The sequence below is a fragment of the Gadus macrocephalus genome, chromosome 12 (assembly GCF_031168955.1).
Source record: "Gadus macrocephalus chromosome 12, ASM3116895v1".
In the NCBI taxonomy this organism is placed as follows: Eukaryota; Metazoa; Chordata; class Actinopteri; order Gadiformes; family Gadidae; genus Gadus; species Gadus macrocephalus.
This window is the reverse complement of record NC_082393.1, coordinates 6,553,922-6,581,765: the sequence shown is the minus strand read 5'-3', so window position 1 is coordinate 6,581,765 and position 27,844 is coordinate 6,553,922. Positions and strand designations below refer to the sequence as shown.

The window sequence follows — 27,844 nt, the reverse complement described above, 5'->3', positions numbered from 1 at the left end:
TACTGTGAATCACAGTAGGTGGTATGTTGATCCGCGTACGGGGGCTCATACTCAGCACGTGGAGAGGGCCTGGCGCTCTTACAAGGAGCAGATATGGAGACTGAGGGGCAATCGGTCAGAAAGTCTGCTCTCTGACCATTTGACCCTCATAGAGTGGAACGAGTGGCTGGCGAAAAAGCACCACCATGGTGCATTTGGTCGGCTAATGCACGACATCTCAAAAAAATATAAGTAGGCCTAGGTAGTTTTAATGAATTGTGCATGCATGTGTTTATATTGTTGTTGGTTTATTTTATGACAACATAAGTATGCATTAATTGTATTTTTTTATTTATTGTAATTTGCCTTTTTTTAATGTTTGTTCAATACCATTGTTCATAGCTTATTTTCAGTTCATTTTTTTCCCCCTGGGGTGTGATCTTAGTCACTGTTTAAAAACACAATTTGTGTTGAAAATAATTATAATGTATTTAGTTTTAAATAAATATTTGTACGTTTTCAACACTTTGACAATTCTTTCCCTTTTCTTAAAATAATACTTATTTGACTTGTGTCTCTTTGGTATCTGCTAGCTTTTGCCACTCATTTATAAATACTTTGAAAAGCATAGCAAGTCCTCACTTTAGATGGGCTCACACCATGTAGTCAACTAATCCGTAGTAACTCATGAGTTAATCATGAGTTGAAGTGTTGTTAAGTGCTTGTTAAAGATGCTGTAACACTAACTATCCGTAGGCATATTTCTGAAGGCATGTCCAAATAGAATAATACATATTTGTGTCCAGGTTATGTTTGCCACTCATTTATAAATGCTTTGTAAAGCATAGCAAGTCCTCACTTTAGATGGGCTCACACCATATAGTCAACTAATCAGTAGTAACTCATGAGTTAATCATGAATTGAAGTGTTAAGTGCTTGTTAAAGATGCAGTAACACTAACTATCCGTAGGCATAGTTCTGAAGGCATGTCCAAATAGAATAATACATATTTGTGTCCAGGTTATGTTTGCAATTCATTTATAAATGCTTTGTAAAGCATAGAAAGTGCTCACTTTAGATGGGCTCACACCATGTAGTCAACTAATCCATAGTAACTCATGAATTAATCATGGATAACCTAATTGGTAAGTATTTGTAACATATGTATTAACACCCCAGCTATTAGTTGAGGCCTATTTCTAAATCATAACATTTTATTTAAGGCATGAACAAATGTAGGTCTAGATAGTCTGTTAATCATCAACTTCCAGGTTTTAACCGGCCTTATACATTCCTAAGTACCTAGATAATAATGGTAAAATTACTTTTTTAGAAGGCTTATTTACTATGAACAAACCATTTATAACTGTGTGAAAAAATGCTTTACTAATGATACGTTATGTATGAACAATAAATAACTAATGGTGAACAAACCATTATTTAATAGTTTTTTAGAAGGCTTATTTACTATGAACAAACCCATTTATAACTGTGTGAAGAAATGCTTTACTAATGATACGTTATGTATGAACAATAAATAACTAATGGTGAACAAACCATTACCCAATAGGTAAAAAATGCTTAATAAATGATGAATTGTGTGTAGTTATTATAAAGTGTTACCACTTTTGGTAAGCAAGATATCCATCTACTTAAAAAGCCTTCATTGGCTTCTACTCTGGTGACCCATTCCATATTAATTCCATATTAAGGAACCTGAAAACGACAGAAATGATCTACTGCTGTGCTGGCCATTATACAAGGTACAATGAGATAAGGTCAAAATGTATCTGCATCGTTGTGGTCCCCAAAGCCGCGGCAGATGTCTTTTTACGTCCATAGATTTCAGCCATCAAAAAGAAGTTGAAGAAAGAGAGGGATGCCGTGAGACAGGAGTATTGGGGAGGAAGCTTTTCCACCTCGAGGTCTTCTTGCAGCATTATTTCCTATTTCCTCCTCCCATGTGGTTGTTGCGGGTCTCTGCATCAGCCACCACCTCTACCTGCAGCTCCTTATCCCAGTCCGGAACTTCCTCCTCTGAAAACAGAGCAGGATACTCCTTCAAAACAAACATAGGCCTACTTGTATGAAGCAGTCACTCAAAATTCCTAATTTAAACCTTAGTTTTACTCTGACTAATTTAGCTATTGGGTTGCTTTTTAAATTTCTTTGTTTGCAATTAAAAAATGTTATACTATAAACGTAATTATCTTCTGTCTGGACTTCTGGACTGAAAGATGTTGAACTTATTTATAATTTCAATGATAAATTCCATTTCTTAAATTGCATTCATAATAAAGTAACATTTTTTAGAATACAGCAGCCAGAACATTTAAGTATAGCCTACTGACCACGAAGGGGTTATGTCCGGATATAAAGAATTATGGCAAGTGATTAATTGATTGATTTTATATAGAAATATTAATATTTACTTAAAAACTATTACATCCTAGATAGCCATCCTGATACTGTTCACTCTCTGGTATTCGTTGTGTAGTGGGGGCAGGATAGACTTAAATGTTTAGGAATCAGGGGGGTTGCACCTTGTTGTGTGTTAACAGGTATGATTGGAAGTAACTGTAAGCCCTGCCCGTGTCATGTGTTTTGATATACTGTGTTTATTGATGAATTATGATGCAGGATTAAGAGAATCATTGAAGGGCTGTGGTGGTTGCTGATGCTTGGGTATCCTGTAGGAGCTTGACTCTGGTCTTTTTGGAAGATGCAACTGATCTTTCTATGTACTTCAACAAGGTCTATCTTTGAGTATATTTTATTATTTTAAGCTCAGCAATACAGCAACTGTATTGTCTAGGGAAATCCCATACTCACTGTTGAAAGGGTTAGATGTGTTGTTGTGTGCCTTCCTCTTCATTGAAACCCATCCATGTTGGTACTGCAACGCCAACGATGGAGTTCTATCGGTTTAATATACTTAATTTGCTATCATGTTAATACTCGATAAGAGCAATGTAAAGGGGTGAGGTCTGTTTAGCTTCTTTTTTTTTTCCGAGAACAAACTTTTCTTGCTCTTTTTGGAATTCGCCCTGAATTGTATGGGGACCAAATGAACCATTTTGCGGGTTAAACGTTAACAATGACGTCATATGAAATATGTTATAATGCAATGTGAGTAGGCCTACTACATAAATTATTCCATCAATCTTTCGTTCTTCGATAGTATTCTTCATTTTCTTTGCTGTTTCTACTACCGATACGATACTTTCTTAGACGCACTGCTGGCAAAAAAACAAATGTATAACAGGTGGACATATCATATGACAGAACAATAAAAAGCTGAAGTGCTATCTGGGGTCAAACCAGAGAACAAGTCTGATATGTTTGAGGTTCCCACTGCAAGTAAACTCCGATCAAAACTTTTAAGAAAGGTACTTATTGCAACCACATTTATTTGCCCTTTCTAGCAGATGAGGAGGTAAAGCATCGGTTGTAGCCTATTATCGTTCTCAGAGTAGCTAATGCTGTTACTCCCTCGGTGTCTTCCTTATAATCCAAGGTTGTCTGGCTTCTCTCAGGAGTAACACCATATCGTTGTGTATTTCAAGCCATGTTCCCGATTTTTTTGGGGAACATGGTTTGGAATACATGTGTCTGAGTAGAAATATTCGGATCGTTTTTTTAATTTCTTCTACTCGGACGTTTAAGACCAACTTCCGCGAAACTTTCAATTGGGCCTTTAGGCGACCCTTACAGACAGCGTTGTCATAGAAACACGCGTTCATCCTTTCTTTCTTGTTGTCCACTATTCTTTACCGCTATCACACTTTTAAATGATAGGAAAGTTGGGTTTTTCTGTCTGTTTACCTCACTCAAACGACGTAAAGTGTAAATAACATAACAGTTACAGTTCAGTCCGTAACCAAACAAAGAAACAAGCTGGGTCGAGCGGTGGGACGGTAGATGGCACACTTGCGCTCCAGTTACCTGCGCTATCCTTATGTTGTCCCTGGAGTTAGTTAGCACCATTTGCTAATTTAAACTCGCCTCTCTGTTGTCATTGTTGTGTACCAGGCGGACCCCAGCCGAAAGTTTTCCATAGAAAATCACGAGCAGCAAAACTCACCGCGATCGGATTCGCGAAAAGTGCGAGCCCAAGTAACTTAATGTAATAGAATGAATAATGCGTACAACTGAACGGAGAAGAAAGCTACTTGCCATCGCGTCGAGGGAAGCTTCTTCAGTTGATCATCCACTCGTATCTGCAGGTAAGGCTATCGCTTTAGGACCCACAAATGTTAGTCGATACAGGTCTAAAGTACCCGTGCCAGCCAGAGTGATTACTGTAATAGGCAATATATGGTTCATATTTTGAGTAAAAAAATCCCAAAGCTAATATACGTTGCCATTAAAAGTAATCTATACATGTTTGACAACACACAGTCGACTAGTTTCCATTTTAACAGTCGTCATCATGTAATGTTCTCACACACTACGGCATTCAGTTAGTAGTTTAGTAGTTAGACAACAGGTGTTAGATGCTCAATAGTGTGTGTTCATAGTGTGTACGGTTAGCTAAGCCGCTTTTCACATTGAACATGTTAGAATTCAGGGAGGAGAGGTCTCTGTCGGCTTAATAAGGTAGTCCTTATTTGATATTTTAACATGGGGCTTTCAATTCAGTTTGCGGGATAAACTGCCTTTTTTATTTCTGAAATGAGTACCACAAACATCGCGAGTCCTAGGACCTTACCACAGTCATCTGGATGTCAAAGTCAGATATCATATTTCACGATCAGTCAATATGATAGTACCGTTGTTGACTCTTAAAGTATACATTCATAATGTAAGGTCATAATACATTCGAGTCGAGTCTGCCAAATGGCCATTTAATCACTAGCGAAAGATGTAAAACAAGCAACTATGTATCGTGTTTCATCCCCAGCGCCACGAAGTATGTTCAGTTTGATGTAGAATCACTCCTAAACCTTATGTTATCAATTGTAATGGCTCTAGATGAAAGTGTCACATGAATTTTTAAGGAAATATAAATGCCCGACAAATGTTACAGGATGTTTACGGCCCCTTTCTAAAATCTGACCAGCTTTTTATCTTCTCTTTATTACTTGGTTGCGACATTTAATTGTGACTTGACTCGTTTAACACGGAATGCTCCTATTCATGGTTTAACAGTCCTCTAGTGTTCTGTCTGACAACTTAAATATGTAAAAAGATTAACAGTTGAACTACTTTCGGAAGGTACACTGATGCTTAATGGAACAGAAACCATTCACCATTCAGGTTTGCAGTATTGCATGGTGTTACATTTAATCAAAACACATTTCTGACTCACTCTTTCTTAATCCCAGCAGCAGCATGGAGGCCAGAGGCTGTAGAACTGATGTGTATTATGTGGAGGAGCGACGCCCGCTACACACGCGGCCAGGGGAGCTGAACCAGAGGGCCAGGGAGGACGGAGGGTGGAGGCTGTTGGAGGTGCTTCTCTCTGGGGGAGCACCATGGGGTTTCACTCTGCGAGGAGGTCGAGAGCACCAGGAACCATTGCTCATCACCAAGGTACACTGTCATGGCAAAAACAGGCGCTTAGAACTCCCAGAGACTCTCATAGTGGCAATGAGTTTTATATAATTTGGGGTTGGCGACGTGTATAAGGTGAGAAGAGAGACAGACAGACGTTGGACCTGTAGGGTGATCATTGTGGCGCTATTTGGTGTCACGGCCATGTCTCTTGGATCCCTAATGTTCCTGTTTCCTCATACAAAGATTGGTTTGGAACAATGCGGTTGCAACTGAACAGCAGCAGCGTTTTTGCTCCATTAGACATGACATAATCCCAAGCTAGGTTTAAATCCTACTGCACTAGGTGCAGTATTAGATACACTGTGTACAGTTCTCCCATTGCCTGTCCCCGTGCACACGGCCACATAAGACTGTAATGTGAGGATGTGATTGGATAGTGTGAGTATCCTGTTTGTGGTGTTTCCCCGGTCAAGAGGAGGTCTTCCTGAAATGTGAGAGCAACAGAACCAAATAGTTGTATTATAGTTAGACCCGGCCGGATGTTCATCATAGAGAGGTGACATTCAACTGTACTTCTTCTGTACTCCTGTATTCAAATTTACTGCTTCTATAGTATTGCATTCTAGAGTCTAGACCCTAGCCTAGAGTCTCTGATTCTATAGCACTGTATTCTGCTTGTAGTACAATACAGCTCGTAGGATAGTTTAATCAACAGTGCCGCTTGAAATCTGCACCTAAAAAGGTATTAATGAAATACCACCTGTGGGCTTTCATTCTTCGAAAACCATTTTAATGTAGCTTTTATAGCTATTCGGATCTGGGTTGACTTCATAGGGCTGGAAAGTGTCCATCTATCACACATTATAATTCTGAAAAAACACCAGAGAGGTCAGAGTTGTCCAACAAGTCGCTCTGTGCCAAACCCCATTGGTATAGCCACTAAACCGCAGTCCTTCACTCCTTACTCGCATGATTGGTTTATTGGAGTTGGGAAATGGTGCTGCAGATTTAAGGCAGCGCGATGATGACATGACTAACAGAGCCAACAACATAATGTTTCAAACAATGTTAAGGAATGTTCAACCACATACACCTTCTCAATTAGATCCCAGTTAGTCTGAGACGTAAAAGCAAATTAAAACATTTAAACAGGATTTCTGTTTCAATGTATTTTCCACGGTTGCCTTTAAAGAAACTCCACTACACAATGTCATGTGGGCCATAAAAGTAGGAAAGTAAAATTTATGTGCCATTCGTAAAAAGCCCAAGCATACATCTCCATGTTGCTCTTTCATGCGGGCTCTATAGCTGTTTCGAGGAGTGATGTGTGTATCTCCGTGCCTCAGAGCCGTTGAAGAGAATGTCTGATCTCTGTCACACCATATTAGGGTAACGGATCCGAAACCTCACATACCCATACCACTGGCTGCTTAATGATTTACCGGAGACCTTGCTAGTTATTTTTTGCAAGGTAGAAAACCACCATATGTTTCTACGGAGAAACTATTTCTCTATCGACCCAACTGGGTCCGAAGTCTAACTCAACCCTAGTCTGCCGAAACTGGGGAACTCGTGGCATTATCGAGATTTGGAGCTTCAGAGTCAACGCCTCACTATACTGTAGAATTTAGAAGCATTTGATCCAAATTAGTTGAAGGTCTTTGAGTTGAACTTCTATTCTGTAAGATTCAAGGGTCCTAACACTGGAATATGTCGCCAAAGCCATGCCACTACTTCTGCTGTTTTTATTTAATATTAGCAGTGTTTTAAACTACTACTGCTATTTTAGTCTAGTATTGCCAGTGTTGCAAACTACTACTTCTACTTGAGTTTAATATTGCCAGTGTTGCAACTACTGCTGACTGGCAGAGCTTCTCCACGGGCGCTGGAAAATCAAAACTCCAACGACTGCATCTCTGGGTAAGATGTTTGCCCCTCCTTTATGTTCAGATTCAGCGCCTACAAACCTTTTTTTTATGTAGACATATCTTTGTTGTTAACATATCTTCAATACTAAACAGCCCTTTTGGTTTGACAAGTGACTTCTTGATAGCACTGCAAATGTTTAACCAATTTGAGATTAAACGTTAGGCTTCACAAATGATTGTCAGATTGACCCAAAATGCACCAGTGTATTTGCCACCACTCATGTTTATGATAGTTGGCCCCCTGCAACGCATTCTGTTTTATTGTCTATTCGCCTCTCTCTCTCTCTCTCTCTCTCTCTACTCTCTACTCTCTACTCTCTACTCTCTACTCTCTACTCTCTACTCTCTCCACTCTCTCAGTGGGTTAACGGAGAGTTTGAAGGTGACTCGTGGTGCCAGGGCCAGTCTGGAATGCTTCTTGTCTGACTGCTGAATTATCCCTGACATCCTGGAGCCCGGTGGAATGACCTGAAGGGATAGAGTTAGGCTTGGTGGGGATGAGTGTATGTTGGAGTGGACAACAGTTTTCGTAGCCTTTTGATTTATGTGGTTTCTCGGCTGAATTATGGGTTCAGAGTAGATAAAGACCCAGGCGTAACCTCGCCCGCAGTCTCACTGTCTGTGTTGTCTAGTGGTGTTATGAAGAGCGGCTCATGAAAGAGCTTCTCCGAGTTTTTTAATTCACAGTGCTAGTGTTCTCAGTTGGTCAAGTAGAATCACCACATCCTTTGTTTTTAAACACCCAAGTCATTTCTTGCCCTCACTAGTTCCAATGGCTCTGGAGTGTTGAGTCGGTGGATAGTTCCCCCTTCCCTTCACACCCTGTTGGCATTTCTGTCTCCATTGTAAACATCCCCAATGGTCTGAAGGTGTTTATAGCGGTATCGAGGTCCATTTAGTTCCTTCTCCCAAGCCTCTGTTTGCACGTCCCTGACGGCCGCGACGGGAAGATGGATGTCGTTCTTTAGTGGCCCAGGGAGGACCTTAAATTACAGGCTCTGTTAGCTATTTTCTCTGGTTTATGGCTCTTCTCGAATACTTAAATTAAAGATAATAAAGAGAGGGGCCAGGAGATTGGGGCAGCTCGAATGCCGTTAAGGGAAGAAAAAAGATAATCTGGATCTAATTTAAATTCTTAACATTCCTCTCATTGCTCGAGTTTTACCAAAGGTCTTCACAGACTTTGTTTAAATCCGCGTCTCAATAAACCTAAATAATCCAGTTTTACTCGACGCAGCTGGGCATGCACCATGTACATACGCTCCCTAGAGTCGTGTCGCATTCTTTGTGGGGAAAAACATTAGTTATGTATTCTATTGAAGCAGTGTTTTTTAAGCTGTGTTCGTACATGCTCTGAAACATCAGCAGGTAAACTGGTTTGGTCCATTAATGGATCCTTTGTGGTAAATGTTGAGGGTGGCGTTATTATGACTATCTTTGATTGGGAAAATCTTTGGTACGGAGATGAATCACCAAACGCCTCCATTTAGTGTGTTGGCGTTAGCGAGTTTTTCTACCTGTTGGAAAACTGGTTGCAGAGGTAGAGACCGAAACCTGCCTGTTTTTGTTTCTGATGGTTCTGAGGCCTAGACCTTCGAGTGTCTTCTATGGATAGAAGACACTCGAAGGTCTAGGCCTCAGAACCATCAGAAACAAAAACAGGCAGGTTTCGGTCTCTACCTCTGCAACCTTGTGTATATGACAGGACTTGGTGGAGGAAGCCAGTTTACCTCTGTACCTTGCCATGTACCTTGCCCATGGAGCATTGTAGACGGGACAGTAATGACAGACGTATAACTAGATACTTGATACTGATCAGTCTGGCGATGGCAGCTATTTTGCAACGCTTTGCTTGAATAGTCACTTCGGTCACGTTTTTTTTTCTTAAAAATGACCTTGCCAGTTGGTTTGCTGCCAACTGATTCCAGAGGGAGCAGACAGTGCAAACACACTCTTCCTGCGGCCGTTTCTGTAGCTGGGGTACCATTTATGGCATTACAGTTGAATCCAACTGATCCATCCAATGAATTAAACATTAGACCCAGGATTAGCATATCCCAAACTTCCTATCAAGGCAATGATAGAAAGTACTTAATTCAAGCCAGTACGGCCTGGTCAAACTTGGGCCTTCTTTAAAAAAGAAGGCACCATTCTCGGTGCTATCTGGGCTCGGTCAGCGTGGCAAACAGGACGTCTGTCAGCAGAAAAGACAAACCCCCACCACCTCAGTCGCCCACCACATCCTTCCCACCAGGTCCCCGGGAGAGACAGCAGGCTATTCTGGAGCCCACTGAGGAAGTCAGGACGGTTTGGTTTGGAGTGATAGCACCTGGAGGAAGCCAGCCAGGGCCGAAGAAGCACAGACCATGCTGTGTATCGTTGCCGCGGCTGCGTGCTTGGATTGTCCATGGGGATTATGTGTTTCTTTGGGGTGACAACACATTCCTCCGTCCTGTATTGTTGTCCTTGCATGTTATTCTGTTGTCGTTGCATGTAGCGTCTACCTCTGTGGAGGAGACGCTACAAAACACACGCTGCCCTGTGAGGCGTTACTAGTAGCCTAGTAGACAGAATAAGCACATCCTGATTAGATGCGGTCATATAAAGCTAATAAGACATATCTCTCTCCTTGTTATAGCTAGGGTTACTTATACGCGCCTCTGTACTGCCATGCTTTCCCCAAAACTCTCCTGTCTCTTGCCTCTTGTAATGCACATTACTTCTTCAGGACTTGAATTGGTTAAACATCCTTATTTTACTTCCCTTAAGAATAAGTAGGAAGTTTGCGTGTTTGACCCTGGAATGATCTAGCTTGCTGAGATAGAAGTAGATAAAAGTTAGACCAGGGTCTGAGAGACTGGGGTTTAGCTGATCCAAAAACCGGTCTGCAGTGAGCGAGGGACCCATAAGAGGTAGTCGTCTGCAGTGAACAACCTATACGATTTAATGGCCAAACGTGAGGGACATGTACGTGAAAACATACCTCTGAGGTTAAGTCATGCAGGTTGATAATCAGCTGCAGAGTTTGGCCCAAGTTGTATTCTACCAAGTATGCCCTTGAAGTCTCTGTCTCTCTCTCTCTCTCTCTCCCCCCTGTTTTAAGCCAGGTCCTCTGGTCCACACTCAGAGAGAGAGAGAGAGAGAGAGAGTATGTGTGTTTGAAGGTGTGTGTGTCTGTGTGTGTGTGGGGGGGGGTCTTCCTGTACCCCTTTTACCTTAAAGGGGCAATTTCTCCTCAAAATACGAAGACATATTTTTCTACTTAACCCCTAACAGATTTGGATGCCTTGTCAACTAACGTTTATTTATGTCTTGCTTATTTTAAAGGCCCATAAGTCTTTTACTGATGCTTCACATAATATTACTATAAAATTGTAGACCAAACATAGTATATGCCATGAAATGTATATATATTTTATGCATTCATCGTTTTGTAATTGTGTTGCACCATATTCTATGATTTCAACTAATGATGCACGCATACGAAATGTGTTATTCAAGGTGCACTATCACGTGGTTTGCTGCCTTGTTTCAATGATCCAAGCATAAAGCAGTTTGTTTTCACACTGTGGCATTGGCTTTGACCAAGTGCTTCTAAAAAAATGTTTAGAGCTACCGGACGTGTTCTTAAGGAAAAGACTCACCTGTTTAACCTGAGCAAACACGGCCCAGGGCTTTAAACACGGTTAACGAATCAAGATTACTCTAAATTATGAGCAGCATGACTTATTTCACTTGCACAACCTGCACTGGCCTGCCCATGAATGGGATGTTATTGATTTACATCTGTCTCTTGTAAAAAACGTCCTTCTTCCCTGTACTGTGAGTTTTATTAGTACAGTATATTTGTATTTAATAAGCTACCATGCTGGTCATTTAATGCATCTCACGGATCTCACTAATGCAGTGGGATTAGTTAAGATTTCAATAGAGAGGTGCTCAACACGTTATTAGTCTCTTAAAAAATAATACATTGATCCGGTAAGCCAGTCTTTGTTGCTGAGTTTCCACCTTTTGTAGGTACAGTTTGTGACAGTGTAAGGTAGGATTGAATAATAAGCCTCAGCAACATATAATAACACTCATAGTTATTTTGTTTTATTGTTGTTATTACATTGTAAATGTTGTGATCACCTGTGTGGTATCTATCTTACCTGTGCAGTATCTCACCTGTTGTATTTAACCACATTGTAAATGTTGTGATCACCTGTGTATATCTGTCTTACCTGTGCAGTATCTCACCTGTTGAGTTTAAACACCTTGGTACTGTTATGGGCGCTGTGTTTGGTCCATACCAGATCACCTGCTCTGTGTCCCATCTGTGCAGTATCTCACATTATGTATAAGACCTCCGGCTGTGTAGTTGTCCAGCAGAACACCTGTGCAGTATCTCACCTGTTGTATAATACCTTCTTAAGTGATGTGGTCCACCAGCTCACCTGTATAGCATCTTACCTGTTGGGTTTGACCTCCTGTGGTGCTGTGGTCCACCTGATCACCTGTGTAGTACCTTACCTGTTGGCTTTGACCTCCTGTCGTGCTGTGGTCCACCTGATCACCTGTGTAGTACCTTACCTGTTGGCTTTGACCTCCTGTCGTGCTGTGGTCCACCTGATCACCTGTGTAGTACCTTACCTGTTGGCTTTGACCTCCTGTCGTGCTGTGGTCCACCTGATCACCTGTGTAGTATCTTAACTGTTGGGTTTGACCTCCTGTCGTTTGCTTATTTTTGTGGGTCTCCAGGTGGAAGAGGGAAGCCAAGCCGCGGTTGTTGGTCTCCAGGTGGGGGACGAGCTGGTCAACATCAACGAGATTCCCCTGAGCGGCTACAGACAGGAGGCCATCTGTCTGGTGAAGAGCTCCCACAAGACTCTCAGTCTGGTGGTGAAAAGGTACGTTCCCTCCCAGTGCGGCTCACCTGCCTGTGGCGTGTCCCAACACTTTAGAGTCTGCTGCTCCTAAGCGCAAAGCCGAATGTTCACTTTTGAACTAGACGTGAGTCCTATTTCAAGCAAGTTGAGAAATACAGCGACGCCTCATTTCCGCTCCTGGTTGCTTTGCTCCACTAAAAGAAATATGATTCTTGTTCTTGTTTGTGTTGTCCTACAAATATGAGATGAAATTCTGTCTACTGAGGCGCCACCACATCCTAAGCATCACCATGGTCACGTATCCAAACTAACCATGGTTACCGTGTCTCTTCTCTGTCTGTGCTGGATGGGATAACCTCTTCTGTTTTATAGCTTTCATCAATAGTCATAGGTAGTTGGTTGGCTCTGTTCTTCTGGAGTTTCTCCTGGTTAGAGTTGAGGAGAGGGGGATGGTGTAGAGAGAGCTGGTGAAAGTTCTGGTAGACGTTGTCTCCGGAGGTAGTTACAGTAGATAACTATTTACAGTAGAGAGCTGGCTTGAGGTTAGGGGTGGTTGGAGGAGATCTTCTTTCTGTAGAGAGCTTGTTGAAGTTTAGTGGCAGTAGCAATTGATAACTTCTTACAGGAGCTGGTTAGAGTTTAGAGCTGGTTGCAGTAAAGAACTGGACACAATAGAGAGCTGGTTAGAGCTGGTTGCAGTAGAGAGCTGGTTAGAGTATACAGCAGGTTGCAGTGTGGAGAGGTGATTGCAGTGGAAGAAAGGTCGCTGCAGTAACCTGATAGGTTGTTATTGAAGTAGAGAGGGAAATTAAGGATGGTTTGTGATGTAATTTAGATCTCATCTGAAGTGACGTAACTTCCATTGTACTTTCTTATCTCTCTCCTGTTGCAATGCATCCATACCTACAAGAGCATCTAGTTCTCGCTCTAGCCCTAACAACAAACATCTGTTTCTTGTATGATGCATTATTGAGTTGCTGAGCAAAACAGCCTCATGAATGAATTGTAAATGTCTGAAATTAATTTATTATATAAGGTTGAGTTTATGTTGTGTTACTATCAGTATTATTAGGGAGGTCACTGTATTCATAAACAGCACGAGTGAATCAGTCTTATCACAATGCAGTGTCCGTATCACTATTCATTACCCGCACAATCACAAACAGTTCCTCAACCAAGACCCAAGCCCTGCCCCTTATTAAAAAGGGCTCATTGTGTGTGAGACATAGAGTTCTTTATCTCTCCCCGGTGCTTGGATTTGTTCCTGTATTGTATCATATCATAACGTAAGCCCTGAGCAAATACTGCCGTACAAGGAAGTCCAGTCGAAGCTCGCATGCCCCAAAGCGCTGGCTGTGCGTCTAGCTGGCTGTGTCTAGCTGGCCGTGCGTCTAGCTGGCTGTGTCTAGCTGGCCCGGGCTGTGCGTCTAGCTGGCTAGTTTTCTGCACAATAGACACCCTGCTGTGGAATTCTACATCCACTCCACACTCTGTAACTTGTAATGTATGTAAGCAGCAGCGTGTGGTTCTTTAAGAGCCATGTGCTGCTCAAGCATGCACGGTACGTGTGTTTTTTGTTCAGTGGAAACACAAAGAATGTGTGAGCCAAAAAAGATAAACAATGTGTTTCGTATTAGGCCGTCAATGACTCAATATGTATACAGTATAATGTATGGGGTGCAGGGCTTTTTCCAAATTAGTTTTCCTGTGCTAAATATTTGTTTGACATGCATACTTCTTACTCACATTTCACATTTAGCTCTTAGCTGCTAAACTTCTGTCAAACCTTTTCTTTTTCAAGTTCAGATGTTGTACATTCCAGTTTACTTATTAAAAATTGACTGAGGAAGAAGCAGCATCAGCAACAGGAACTAGATGAATACAATACTTTTTTGTGTATTGGTCATAAATTAAGTTACCGTAGTTTAAAGTTTATTATTTTGGACTTAACTGTTTCTCACTACACAAACAAAGTTAGAATAGATTAATTAAATTGTTTTCCGGTCTGCCATATCATACACAGAACTACAGAACACTAGGGCTGGGTGGTGAATCAAATTTTGATCAAGATTTCGATTTTAGTGTCAAACGATCACAAAACTATTATTGAATTTTGGATACATATCTGTACATTTTTTTTAGATCTAAACATTTTATTTTTGACCATTTGGTGTATTTTTAAGGCGAAAGGTTCTCAGTTACAAAGTGTTTTTTGGAGAGACATGCTGAATAAATACATCATGTTTTCAAACTCAAAATTAATCGTTTTAATAGTCGTGATTTCAATATTGACCAAAATAATTGTGATTATGATTTTTTCCATAATCGAGCAACCCTACACTACACTAGCCTGGCTTCGCCCGCCTACCTACTTCCGCTCAATTTTAATTTCCCTTCAGTACTACGTCTGGGTCTGCGGTATGTTAGTGGGTTTTCTCTGTACAAATTTTGTGCGTCCAATCAGCAAACAGAGGGAGTGGCTGAGAACAATGACGTTAAAAAGACAGCTCTCGTTGACGGACATCTTCACGCACGATGTTTGGTTTGTTTACAGCATGCGCGCAACGTGATCCCTGGCCAAACGTTAGCGATTGTTTATGGCAGATCCAGAGTGGCACTGGGCAGATCCAATAGTTTTAAACTTCAACAGTCACCCGCCTTCAAGTGAGTTAACGTTTGTCAATTGAGTAGGTCCAGACTCTCTGTGCAAATGAAATGAAGTACGTGAGTCTGCTAGGACCAGGCTAACGGTACACGGCTGCCTCTCTAGTCTGGTCTTCTGGTCCGTTTCTCTGTGACTCCTAAGTTCTGGGTTTGGACCTCAATCTGTCCATCAAACAGTCCATCCTGGCCGCTAGGGTAGACATCGGAGAGAATCAGACACATTACAGAGATACTTTTTAATCAAAGGGTACAGCTAAGAGCTGATGTAGGGACACCTGCACATCTGCTGTCTCCATGGCTCTTCTGAACTGGCACATGGGTTGCGTATAGCAACGAAGCACGTTGCTCGTAAAGCCTCGATTGCTCCTTAGACAAACCCCGGCCCGAGTGGCACCTTCCAGTCATTCCGGGGCCCGTGGAGACCGAGAGATAGGGCCTCAGGGGGATGTTTACTTAGAGTCAGGAAGTCGGTTAAACCTGCTCTGGTTCCCAGGTGTGGTCTGTACAGCAGGTGAAGGTGGGCGGGGTTGGAACGAACTGCGTCACCTTTTTTTTGCATGCGGCGACTCATGCAATATCTGTGTGGTGTGAGGTCATTTGCGAGGCAGGGGATGGAGGCGTGTAGGGAAGCAGCAAGGGGCCGTGTAGGTGTGGCTCAGCGCTTCCATGTTGACTTTCCTCTCTCTCTCTTGTTGTTATTTCTCAATAGGCTTGTAGTCTCCTTTCTGTTCTGAACATGAATAATGTCTCAACATGTCACACATCTGCTTAAGTTATGCCTGGCTACAGAAGAAAGTATTTGAAAGTACTTGTTATAGTTGACCAGTGTCTTCTGACATTGTCACATATTTTTTTATTGATTCACACGCACACAAAGTCATGAAGTACACTTGCACATGCCAACAAACGACCCTTACAAGTGAGTCTCAGAACGCCCAAAGCATAGCATCCATTAAGACAGAGAATGAACCGTTCCAAAATCAATCAATACTTTAAGGTTGCTTGTCATAATTTCATGAACTTACTTAATATTTGTTGGATGTGTCATTTTTTTTTTTGGACTATTTGCACTACTGCTGCCATAAAGACAGCTAACTTGCTGAACTCGAGGATAAACGTGTAGCAGTTGGTTTCCCCCTACTGGTGTAGATGTGAATCAGCTCTCACCTGTCACTATCATGGGTTAGAAAACAAACTTTCCGAATAGGGTATGTTTAGTCTTTAGTGTTTTGCTTTGGTAAGAGATTCAAATTGTAATAGGGAACATGTTCGTTGCTGTGATAACGACTGCAGCATGTTAAAGAAGGCAGGGCACATTCTAGTTCCCTTTGATCTGCTGCTTGTAGTTAAAGTAAGCCCATGTTTATGGGTAATTAGTGATGCTGCCAAGCTGTGCCTTCCTAAATATCGATGTGCTCTTAAGTGGAGGAGAATTGCATGCAGTAATCCTGTAATAAGATAATTACACCCACTTTTTTTCCTAAAGGGGTTGCTTCCATAGACGAGGTGCTATGATGTGAACTGAACTAACTGCATCAGAATATAATTATTTTCTTAAATCCTAGATGATGTAGGTATGTCCTAGATGTAGTAGGTAAGTCCTAGATTTAGTAGGTATGTTTAAGGAGATACCTATAGATCAATGCTGTGGTTAAGTAACCCCATCAATACATTCTTGTTGTTGTTAGTACATTTATTTTAAGTGTAACAGGACCCTTATACTACTACTGCTACTTCTACTTCTAGATATACTAGGTAGGTAGATGATGTTTGTAAGGGCTTGGGCCTGTGTGTAAAAGACAACATGTGATTTCCTTCCTTTTGATGTGAAATTGGGTGTTGTGGTCGGTTCAGAGTTCCTGTCTGTCTGCCCCTGACTTGGTGACAAGCTAATAAAAACTAAATTTGACATAAAGTAATTAGGTTCAGTAATAAGTAATAGTAATTAATTCACAGTGAAACTGTCGATTACTTGCTTAGTAGTGACTCCTGATTACTATTTTTCATTGGTAACGTAGATAGCTCTGCCTCGAATCACACAAAAGTTTTCAAATGTAATAGGGGGCCCTATAATTGGTGGCCAAGGTTGAACACTCGCTCCTGTTGGACCCATGAGAATATCTGGATGATTTGTCGTTCCTGTTAACGTTTTGGAAAAACGTCTAAATCGTAATAGCCACTGGTTAAATGTTTAAATAACCCTTACCTAACCCTTAACATCTTCAATCCATCACAAGTTTGCTCCCAAAGGGTCCAGGGCCATGAGACTTTCGTGGCCCAAAGATGACATTGTGTAGGGTAGATAGCTCAACCTCTGTGACGTGTCAGGGTCCATTTCATTGCAGCACTTCGCCCACAGGTTTCACAGTAAGAGGGAGGTTCCTGAGTCACGGTTACTGAGGTCAAACGGTGCGTTCTGTGTTGACCTTTTGAGGCTGCAAACAGCTTTAATTCTGTTCATTTTTCATTCTTAGTTGAGGCATGTAACGTGAATGGGACAAATTCATTCAATTAATGTTTATAAAAATTTTAAAATAAATCAAAAAAATATATTCTGTATATAAAACTAGTAAAGAAAAGTTGTTCCACTCAGTGAGAACGAGATGAGTGGTGCGTGAACCCCGGGCTCCAGACATGATCACCAGGTGTTTTGGGTCTGGCGGTAACCCAGGGCAGCCGCTGGTTTGACAGTTGGTATGCTGCTGGGCTCAGGAATGCGCCAGTCATTATCGTCTTCCCACGGCTCACCTCCCTCACCCCCGTGTGACTCACCTGCCGGCTGCTGCCGCTGAAGGAAGGCCTTTGTCAGCCCGCCGGGAGCGCGCTCACCTGTCGGCGTGCGCGGGCCGCGCGCAACTTCAGCGTTCCTAAAAGCGCACGGCGATTATCGCCACAATGTGTCGTAGCACTTCAATTATGGGCGTTGGCAATGCGCCGACAAAGTGTTCCCAATTTGCGGTGGAGGGTAATCGTTTGTCCCGGATGACTGGATGTCTAACCACCTTATTAGATGTGTTATGTAGGATTATTCAATCAAAGAGAGCACTCTGTTGCCAGTGGTTGTCTAGTATTCGACCATGGTTACAGGAAGGTGTGGTGTGGTGTCTGCCCGCGTTAGGGCTAGTGTCCAGCAGCGGAAATTACACCTTGCTTATTTATGTAGGGTTTCTACCGCAACTGCAGCCTCCAAGGAACCCTTCTTGTGTCCCCTCGAATACATATATTGATACGGCAGCCATGTGGCTTTCTCGGCAGACTACCATACTATCAGGGTGGGATTTAGGTTTTCCAGAACTGATAACCTTAAGGAACCAAAGCATATGGAATCAAACTTCTGCCGCCATTTTGATGAAGTGTTCCTCCAGCAACCTGGGTAAATAATGTATGTGTAGTGGATGATCACGGCCATTTAGTTTAACCCTGCGTCTCAGTGTCCACCAGGTTAGGAGAACGCTTGGAGAATGGACTTGAGACTCTGGGATCGTTCTACCGGAACAAGTAGGCTAAGTCTAACTGCTGTGTCTCAGGACATTATTATTTATCTCATGCAAACATATTAAATGTCCTCGTGTTGAGCAACAGTGCTAGTACCTTATCATTCGTATGGGCCGAAAAATTGATAACAGGCTACAGAATATGATGATTATTGTGCATATTCTTTTTTTATTCAGTGCATATTGAGATCCATGGCACAAGCCTCATGTCCAGATTCTGAAAATGAATCGATGAGATTACAGATTATGAAAAGGAAACCAAGAGTAAACAAGAAAAAATGTAATGCATAATATTTATGCTGAAAAACATTTTCTGGGCAATACAAATCTTTTACAATATTTATTTAGATATCTTATCTCTTATGCATCCTTGAGCAGTCATTACTCAGGAAGTAACCGGGAAAAGTAGTTAGGGTTAGGGTTAGGGTTATGGCCTACCCATTTGCTTTTGTCTCCATAATTCTGCCCTAATCTCCCTTCCGGTCACCAGACCGGGGGTTCCAGTGCCAGAGTAGATTTAATCACAGATAAAAACACACATGGTGGGCTTTTCCCATGTACTTCAAGAACATTCTATTAGGAACGGGACCAAATGTACATTAAGCCTATACATTAAGATTCATATTATTATATTATTATTATGGATAGATGTGTATATATATATATCGATCCTTGGGGAAATGATTACATTTGCTCTTCTTATCAACATTTGCTGACTATAATGGCAGAAAGCGTCCTTTATCTGCTCCTTTTGACAGGGCATATACAAGAATATCTTAACATTTGTGAAATGATGTAGCCATTGTAAACTGAATTAAACGATTCTAAAACAAAAACTAAATGTCAAAGATCACAATAATTGAAATGTATTAAAGCGCGCCCACCTTGACTACTAAGCTTTGAAATTGTGTATGTGGTTGAAACTGACCATATCACACCATATAAGTTGAATGTGCATCACCAGCTGCTGACGTGTCGCCGGGCGAACCGTCACCCGTTCCCTGGTTACCGAGCACTTTCAGCCGCCACTCTGCGCCTCGCACCCTTACAGAGATCAACCGGTTGCCATAGCGATGGTGCAAATGCATGTCTGCCTCACAAGAAGGGGAGGGAGGGAGGGAGGGAGGGAGGGAGGGAGGGGGGCGTGGGTGAGGGCTGGAAAGAGAAGAGCCTGTCGTTTAATCTCCTCATTAGCATATTGGCCCTCTCCAAGATCCAATGAGACGACACGAGGTTGGAGATTACTCCATGGGGACTGGCTGCGACACCAGCCCTCCCCCTCCCCCTCCTCCTACACATTCTGCTGGGGGTTGAGGGGGAAACTCCCACTCCATAATCCATAGGGGGGTCTCCTCTCAACCCCCGAACACCCACACTACACAAGCACAAGTTAAACTTTCAGTGAGCCTACGTGCTCACGCTTGCGCGGTGGTGGAGGCTTCAGTTCCCTGGACGGTGCTGCTGGTGCCGGCGGTGACTCGGTACCTCGTGGCTCTGTGGTTTGGGGACCCGAGGCGGGCGGACGAGTGACGTGGGGGGTCCGGCCATGCCCAGACACCTGGAGCCTGCCGGGGCCGGGGGCTCCTTTGTTTTGACCCATCAGTGAAGGGTCTGTGGAATGCAGTGGGAGCACTGGAGCACAACTGGTCTGATCCTCCACTTGATTCCTCTGGGAGTTGTGCTTTTTGGTGGCCGTACGTATCTAAAGATGGACTCTGTACTGCCGACACTGTGTTGACTTTCTTTTACGCCCGGCACGTCTTTCTTCATTTGGATGTTTGGTGAGTTTATGATCTGGATTTTATTTGGATTTACTTTAATGGATGATTTATCACTTTGGTCCAAAGCTTTGTTATTGTCTTGTACTTGATTCCGGTTTCTGTCACAAGGTTGATCTGAAATTAGATGAAGGGGGGGGGGGGAGAGATCATCACTGACATATGGTAGACGGATATGGTGTGTTTATGTGACCTTAATACTTATTTTGCTTTCCTTTGAGTTATTGAGCACAAGGCCATGCATCATTCAGGTTAAGCCACGATCAGCAAGATTTAACCACTTGCTAACAAATGCAAGTTAATCTTTTGACACAATGTAAATGTAACGCGTTACACATTTCAATGACCATGGTCGTTCGTGGCCCTGAGAATTCCATGTGCTGCAGGTTAAACCCCTCTTTTTTTAAAGGTATTAATAGTTTTTCTAGTGTGAAGCATCCATGAGTAAGCTGTTTACTTTTGAGCGCGGCTTCGTTAGTGTTGGCCCGATTCACACAACAGTTTGAAGTGACGGGGCGAGACACAGATCAACCTCCAGAGTGCCCCCCGATCACATGCCTGCCAACCGAATCACCCCGCTTGCATATCTTTCCCTGCCCAGCTGTAGCCCTGACGATAGGCCTAATAAAACCATGCTCATTTGCATACCAATGGCCGGCTCCTTGTGGCTAATTCCTCATGGCCTACAAACATGGAGCCGCTGGAGTCCAGGAAGCCCCCAGCCCTGCGTTGGCCTCTCTTTGTCGTCGTCCCCCCCCCCCCACTTTATGAAGCTTTGCTAAATCAAGCCCAATCTGAGCATTATTGTTTTTTGGGTTCTTGGTACCCTCACCCCAGTGTTGTGCTGCCAAATAACCACTCTCCATCTAAAGGGAAGCTATGTCATTCAGGGCTTTTGGCCAGGGTGTCTCAGGAGGGCACAACCTTTGACCCCATAGCTTTGTAGGGAGTCAAGGAACCGCTTTGTCCAAGTGCTGGACTCTCGGCCCTGCATTTCTATGATTTATCTTCAGTTGCAACGGCTCAAGTTAAAAGCGTGCCACAAGTCAGTACAGATTTTTAGTCAAGCTCACCCTCCAACGCGCTGAAATCGTTGAAACACTTTGACCAAATACAATTAAATAAAGTGGAGAAAAAAATCCCCATAAAAATCTTAACAACAGATCTCACCTTGGCTTTTCACCGACATCATAAACATTTAGACCACTATGGATGAAGTGGAAAGCCTTCTGTTGACCAGGCAGATTCTCTTCCTGACCAGTCAGGTGGTTTAGTATGATCTTCTCTGGTTAGGTCAGGGATGAACCATGTCTGTCTGGGCCCAGAGAGGCAGACGACAGCTTGTTCCCCAGGAGCGAGGCGGATCAGCTGGTTCTGTAAGAGATCTCCCCTGTCCCTTAAGCCCCTGACCCCACACTGAGGCTACGTCCCTCCCTCCCGTGGGGCCAGATGGTGCTGGCAGGGCACCATGACTCACAGAGCCCTGAGCCTTTACAATGCTGGCCTGGTTTGGTATCCACAAGGGAACGTGCGTCAGAAATACAGTATGGGTCTAGTATGCACGGCAGCATGACCGGAGAGAGCCCACAAGCATATGCTAGCTTTGACCAGTAGAGGGGGCATCTACACCACGCAAGCAACAAGTCCACTAGGAAACATGTGTCTGTGAAGGATAGTATAGTTTCCTGCCTGTTTAATATCTTCATCGAACTACAGCACACTAGAAGTCCTCTATGTCCAGTGATCTTCTCATGTTGTCTGTGTGAAAGTCCGGCCAATGTTCTTAGCCTCTGTGTTCCTCCCCTTGCCAGCAGGACTGTGAACATGGTGGATATTGTAGCTAACAAAATGCCGTCAGAGAATGACGTTCATGTGGCGAGGAACTTCCTCACCAAGATATTACGGAGCTCCATGAGGTACGGCTCGGCGTGTCCGTCAGTAGTAGTTAGTGATACCAGCAGCTGCCCATTCCATGCTCACCTGTGAACATGCATCTCCTCCTCTCATCCACCTCATACCATGTCTCTCCTGAATCCATAGGCCACCCCTCTTCCTCTTTTGCATTCCCGTTCGGATGATCACGTAGCTCCGCCCGTTAGCTGAAACGCTACGTCTACCGGCCGTGTAGTTTGAACTACACGTTGCTGGCCAGCGACGTGTACTTTCAGTTGCCTTTTTTTTTTTTTTTGTGATGTGTTTGTGTATGTGTGTGTGTTTATTCCATTTTTTCTCAGGCTTGTAAAACTTTTGTTTTAACACTCCGTAGAAAGCATTGTTTTAAATCTATGAGCATAATGTGAAGTTAAACTGTTCAGCAAGTTGGCCAATTTAGATCTAAACAGAAGGAACACATTATCTTCTGACTGTTGTTTTTAGAGGAGTTGGTTTGGTAGAGTTTAAGCTGTGGTGGTTAACTTTCTGAAGCGCATGGATGAACATCTAGAGCAAACTGTTCCCATTTTCCATGAGGGGTGGGCCGCTAATCCAGCTGTGCTTCACCCTTTCCTTCAGGAGGAACGAGCCAATGAGCAGGCCCCACTCCTGGCATGCCACCAAGTTCACCGAGAGCCAATCGGAGACTGCCAAAACACAGGCCCCTCCCACTGCAGTGTGGCACACACAATATGATGCAAGGTAACTGCAACAATTGTTATACATCCAAATTCTCCAAGTTTGGACATTGTATTCAATACCTTAATGATATTCCATACATAGTACCATATTGTTATTTAGGTATATTTATTTGTAAAAGTAGGATTTGAAGTGCGATCAAAGTTTGGATATTTACAAAGAATTATGTTTATTTAACAGAATAACGCTCGCCACGTATCTTGTACGTTATTTTCTTTGATTCCTCAGCACATCCTCAACCGACCTTTCCAGCGACTGGGAGCAGAGCAACCTGCGTCGAGTGTCAGACCAGTTCAGCTCTCTGGGCAGCATGGACAGCCTAGAACAGGCCTCCCATCCCTACCCTCCAGGACAACTCTCCCCCGCAAAATCCAGTGGCAGCGTGGAGCACCTGGGAGGAGGAGGAGGAGGAGCAGGAGGAGGAGGAGGAGGGGGCGGCAGTGGCAAGCGGGACTCGGCCTACAGCTCCTTCTCCACCAGCTCTGGCACGCCGGACTACACCCTTTCCAGGAGCAACGCCGCCTCGACCGAGAACATGCTTCATAAAGTCAACCAGTGGGACTCTGGGGGCAAGCCCGGCGGAGGCAGACCCGCTCAGGGCTCCACTGAGGCGGGGAGGACGCACGAGGACAGGCAGGGCTACCTGCACATGGCAGGTGGGAGCACGGGGCGAGACAGTCCTCGTTCGGAGGAGCAGATTGGCTCCCGCCACTCCAGCTCCAGCAGGGCCAGCTACGGCCCCGTTTGGCACATCCCTGAGAAGAAGAAGTCCTCCTCGCCTCCACCTCCTCCACCGCAGCGCAGCGACAGCTTTGCCGCCACCAAGATGCACGAGAGGGTCATAGGATACTCCGAGGGTCCCGATGCACTCCTCCATTCCAAACCCAGCGAGAAGGCGTCCGACAAAAGACCAGAGTCGGCTGAGACCGTGAAACATGTCTCTGAAATCCGCCGTCATGTCCCCTCGTTCAAAAATGACACCAACACTTTCCAAATACCACCCGATGTCTCCACTCACTCCCAGCTCAACTCCAACAAGCAGTACCCCGGGACAGATGTCCGACCAGGCCAACCTTCCCAGGTCAACCAGCCCCCCATATGGCAATATTACCCCCAGGCCAGGGCCCCAGCTGCACCCAAGCCCCAGAGCACCAGTGGCTACTACAGCAGTATGGAAGAGCTGCCCACCTACAACCCTGGTGCCCCCTACCCTCCAAGCCAGGGACGGCCTGCTGCTGCTCCCCTGGGGGCCGCTCCACTCGACCAGACCCCGGAGAGCACTGGACACAGTCGGTACTACTGCATCACCAAAAGCCAGCCGGGCCAGCCCAGCTCCAGGAAGGCAGCCGAGGACAGAATGGGGGCGTCAGACGTGGAAGCGGTGCAGGCAAGAAATGACATAAATTCTCTGACTCCTTCAGCCGAGGACAAGGCAAAGTACCACCAGGTTCCCCTGCAGCAGGGCTGCCGTCCTGGGAAGGACAGCAACGGATATGGCCGGCACGAGGAGAGTCTTCCCCAACACACACGCCAGCACTCGGGTACGCCCCCGGCCCTGTCGGACCACCACACCGCTAAAGCCCCTCCTGACATCAGGGGGAATCTGAGGCTGAATCCCCAGACCGCGGATCCCTATCAAAGGGGTATACTCCCTGGAAAACTCCCGGACCAGAGGAGGTCTCTGCCACTGCAGCAGGAACTCAGGATCCAGAACCAGGACCACGAGAAGATCAGACCCCAGACCACCCCCATGCTCCACTCTCTGTCCATGGAGACCAAGGCCCGAGGCGGCTCCCTTGGAGAGGCCCAGGCCGAGGAGTCCATCGATGCCAAGATGGCCAAGAGGAGCGACCGCTTTGCCACCACGTTAAGGAACGAGATCCAGATGAGGAAAGCCAAGCTGCAGAAAAGCATCAGCGCCGCCACCCTCTCCAGCACCGAGCCCGAGGAGGAGACCGGAAGCTGGAGGCCCGCAGAGAACTCCCCTGCCTCCTCCTTGGAGGGCTCCTTCACCAGCACCTACAAGGACCATCTGAAGGAGGCGCAGGCCCGCGTGCTCCAAGCCACGTCCTTCCGGAGGAGGGACCTGGAGCCAATCCTCCTAGAGCAACCCGGGGCAGAGGCCTTGTCCGGCTACCAAGCATCCATGGGGTCTCGCAAAGACATCTCTTCCCTGCCAACGGTCTCCGAGGCTGGCATCAGCAGAACGGCGTCCGTTTGCGGCAGTCAGGTGACCCGCATCGGAAGCCGGAAGCGTTTCCCCGTGGAGAGGAAGGTGAAGTCTTTCTCAGAACCAAACAAGATCCACCAGGTGGGCGTGGGCGACCACGTCCCCAACGACGCCAACCCAACGAAGCCCACCGAGGGAGCTGGCCAACCGGTCTCGGCTAAGACCCCGGCGTCCAATCGGAGCCGCTCTGAGAACTTTGGCGATGCCAACAATGCTGCCGCCCTGTCCTCCGCCGGTGACCCTGGAGCATCGCTGAGGGAAGTGGGAGGGGGGTTCCCTCCTTCCACAGTGAACCAAGGGGAGGCATGGAGGGGAAGCTACTCCGACCAAAACCAGGCCTTGCTAGACCAGGAGAGGCTGGGCACCTTCGCAGAGTACGAGGCTCGGTGGAGTGACCAGCGGAAGTCGACTGAGACGAGGGGATCTGGGCGGTACCACTCGGCAGATAACATCCTGGACCCTGGTGCGGAGGACCGGGCCAAACCTCCATGCTACCACGAGCGGTCTCGCTCCTCACCCTCTGCGGACTTCTATGGACAGGTGCGCTGTTTTCTTTACCTAGTTCATAGTTGGATGGATCGCAATAATAATGATTATTTAAAATAAACAAATACCATTTATAAATGCATGCACATTTCTTCAAAGTCTCAAAGTTAATATTGAGCCAACAGATTGAAGCAACACTCGAGGAAACTCGACATCCCCTGTTTAGACAAGTCCACCTCATGAAACGAATTAGGAAGGCCCAACCATGGGAGCCAAGTCAAATACAAATCTCATGTTTGTTCATAATGACACGCCCAGAGACCAAACAAGAAATTAACCCGATGACAAAACTATCGCCTCCTCTATTGTCAGCAGAGGCTAGGCGGGGGGGAAGTCTGGGATCTTAGTCTGGGATAAGACTGGTGAAATAAGAACGTACGTGTTTCTGTTCATCTACGTGAAGGTTCCAGCCCCCGGTCGAAAGTCTACAGAGTACGTTCCGATGGAAAGCAGACCCACAGACCATCACGCCACTTCTACCAGGTGAGGAGGGGTCTTTCATAGCCATGTCAATTATATTAGCCTAGCCCGTAATCACACGTACAGTCTCAAAGGGCTTCAAAGGCCACATTATACAACACACCCCTAACCCTAAGCCCTCTAAAGGGAAAAGAACAACTCCCTTAACTATCAAGGAGAACCCCATATAGTTATAAAAGTTTACCACATACTGCTGGTTCACCTGTGTTTTATAGAACTTGCATCTAGTTCACATTTATTTTATACAACTGCTGATTCATTTGTTAACAACCGAGCATAATCATTAGGCCACTGGATTCTTTATTTTGTTACTCATGTGATCAACCTCTGGAATATTTGGGTACATTTTTGATGAGCGACGATATGTTTTGATGCAGCACATTTGGATGATTTACATGTGTACATCTTGTGGTCTAATGGGGATCGCCAGAACCAGTCTTCAGTTTAAACCGAACATGAGAGAGCATTCCGGTTCAGCAGAACTCTGTGATTGTGGGTGCTTGGTGACGTCTGTGGGACATACCATGAGCTCAGTCTCTGCCGAGCTGAAACAACGCAGGCCTTCTGTCTGAATCGGCTGTGTGCTGGTGGTGTAGGCGAGGCATCTGATGGGGGGCCCACACACAGGAAGTGTTTCAACAACCTGCAATGAGCAATGTCTTTTACTCGAAGCATAACCCTCTAAAAGTCAGGAATACTTGGATGAGCCATTGTCTTCATGTGTGTGTGGATGGCTGGGTGCCAAATCGCTTTGAGCGTTGATGGGATCCATGCTAGAAGTGAAGCATGGCGAGCATGCACATGTGTGTACCGCTGTAGAGAAGGGATTTCTTTGTAAACAGAGGCCTCTTTGCACACCATGTGACGTGCATATATTTAGAACACTGTGCATGTTTACCACCTGTACATTAAAAAAGGGCTCGCTAGCAAGACACTTTAAATACAGGCATGGTCATATGTGTCAATGTTACACGCATGCATGTTGATATGAACACACAGATTGAAACATGCACAAAGATGGATATGTGCAGAGATGGCGATTATTCATTTATGGTTCACTGCTATTAATTTCTAAGGAGGGTTCGGAAATGAATGAGGAACGGATTTTGAATCGGCTAGATGATATATAATGTATGTAAAAACGTTATCTTCAGTCCTTCTGGAGCCACGCTTAATGTGCTGCTTTTGAGTGAGGCTGTAAGGGAGCTACTCCATGGTGGATGATGGTTGGCTGATGATGATGTCATGCACTGTGGCACAGTGACTCCTAACTAGTTATTCAGGAAGTGTGGAGAGCCAGATCATCTTGTGATTGACCGGTTAAACTCTGGGGTGTTAGATGTTGCCTCGTCATACCACTAGCGCGCGCACACACACACGCACACGCACACGCACACACCACAGCATGTCTTTCGATATGACTCCCAGTGTTGTCATGACAGCCTTATCACTCCCAGTGTTGGCATGACGAGGACATGAGTCCTGCATTAGCATGACAACAGCGAGGACCGTCTGTCTGTTAGTGATACAAAGCAGGTGTAAGGCACACCGCTACAGGTGTCTGTCACACAAGAGCATGAAACACACATCCTACAGCACACATATGGAGCTCCTCATAGGGTGAGTGGCTAGTGGCTTTTTCTAAAAAAGCACTTTAACGCACTTTATTTTTTCGGGTGTGTCTGTGTTTATTGATATATTGTGGGCAGGAGAGTCTAGACTTGTTAGGGTGCTTGACTTCCTT

At 44.7% G+C, this 27,844-nt stretch overlaps 1 protein-coding gene across 7 annotated transcripts in view; it reads left to right on the top strand.

Annotated features, from left to right (window-relative positions):
- Positions 1-3,722: 3,722 nt before the first annotated feature.
- The window catches only part of shroom2a (shroom family member 2a), a 32,096-nt gene continuing 7,974 nt past the window's right edge, over positions 3,723-27,844 (top strand). Inside the window, exons 1-6 of one of the 7 annotated variants that reach the window (XM_060066221.1) lie at positions 3,723-4,205; positions 5,307-5,514; positions 12,150-12,298; positions 22,725-22,847; positions 23,073-25,614; positions 26,024-26,103. In XM_060066221.1, coding sequence (XP_059922204.1) covers positions 5,314-5,514; positions 12,150-12,298; positions 22,725-22,847; positions 23,073-25,614; positions 26,024-26,103 — 3,095 coding nt within the window. In that variant the 5' untranslated portion in view covers positions 3,723-4,205; positions 5,307-5,313. Of the gene's footprint in view, positions 4,206-5,306; positions 5,515-6,972; positions 7,399-12,149; positions 12,299-19,713; positions 20,217-22,024; positions 22,130-22,724; positions 22,848-23,072; positions 25,615-26,023; positions 26,104-27,844 lie in introns of those variants that run through there. The other 6 variants (XM_060066220.1, XM_060066219.1, XM_060066224.1 and 3 more) reach the window with 6 other exon arrangements.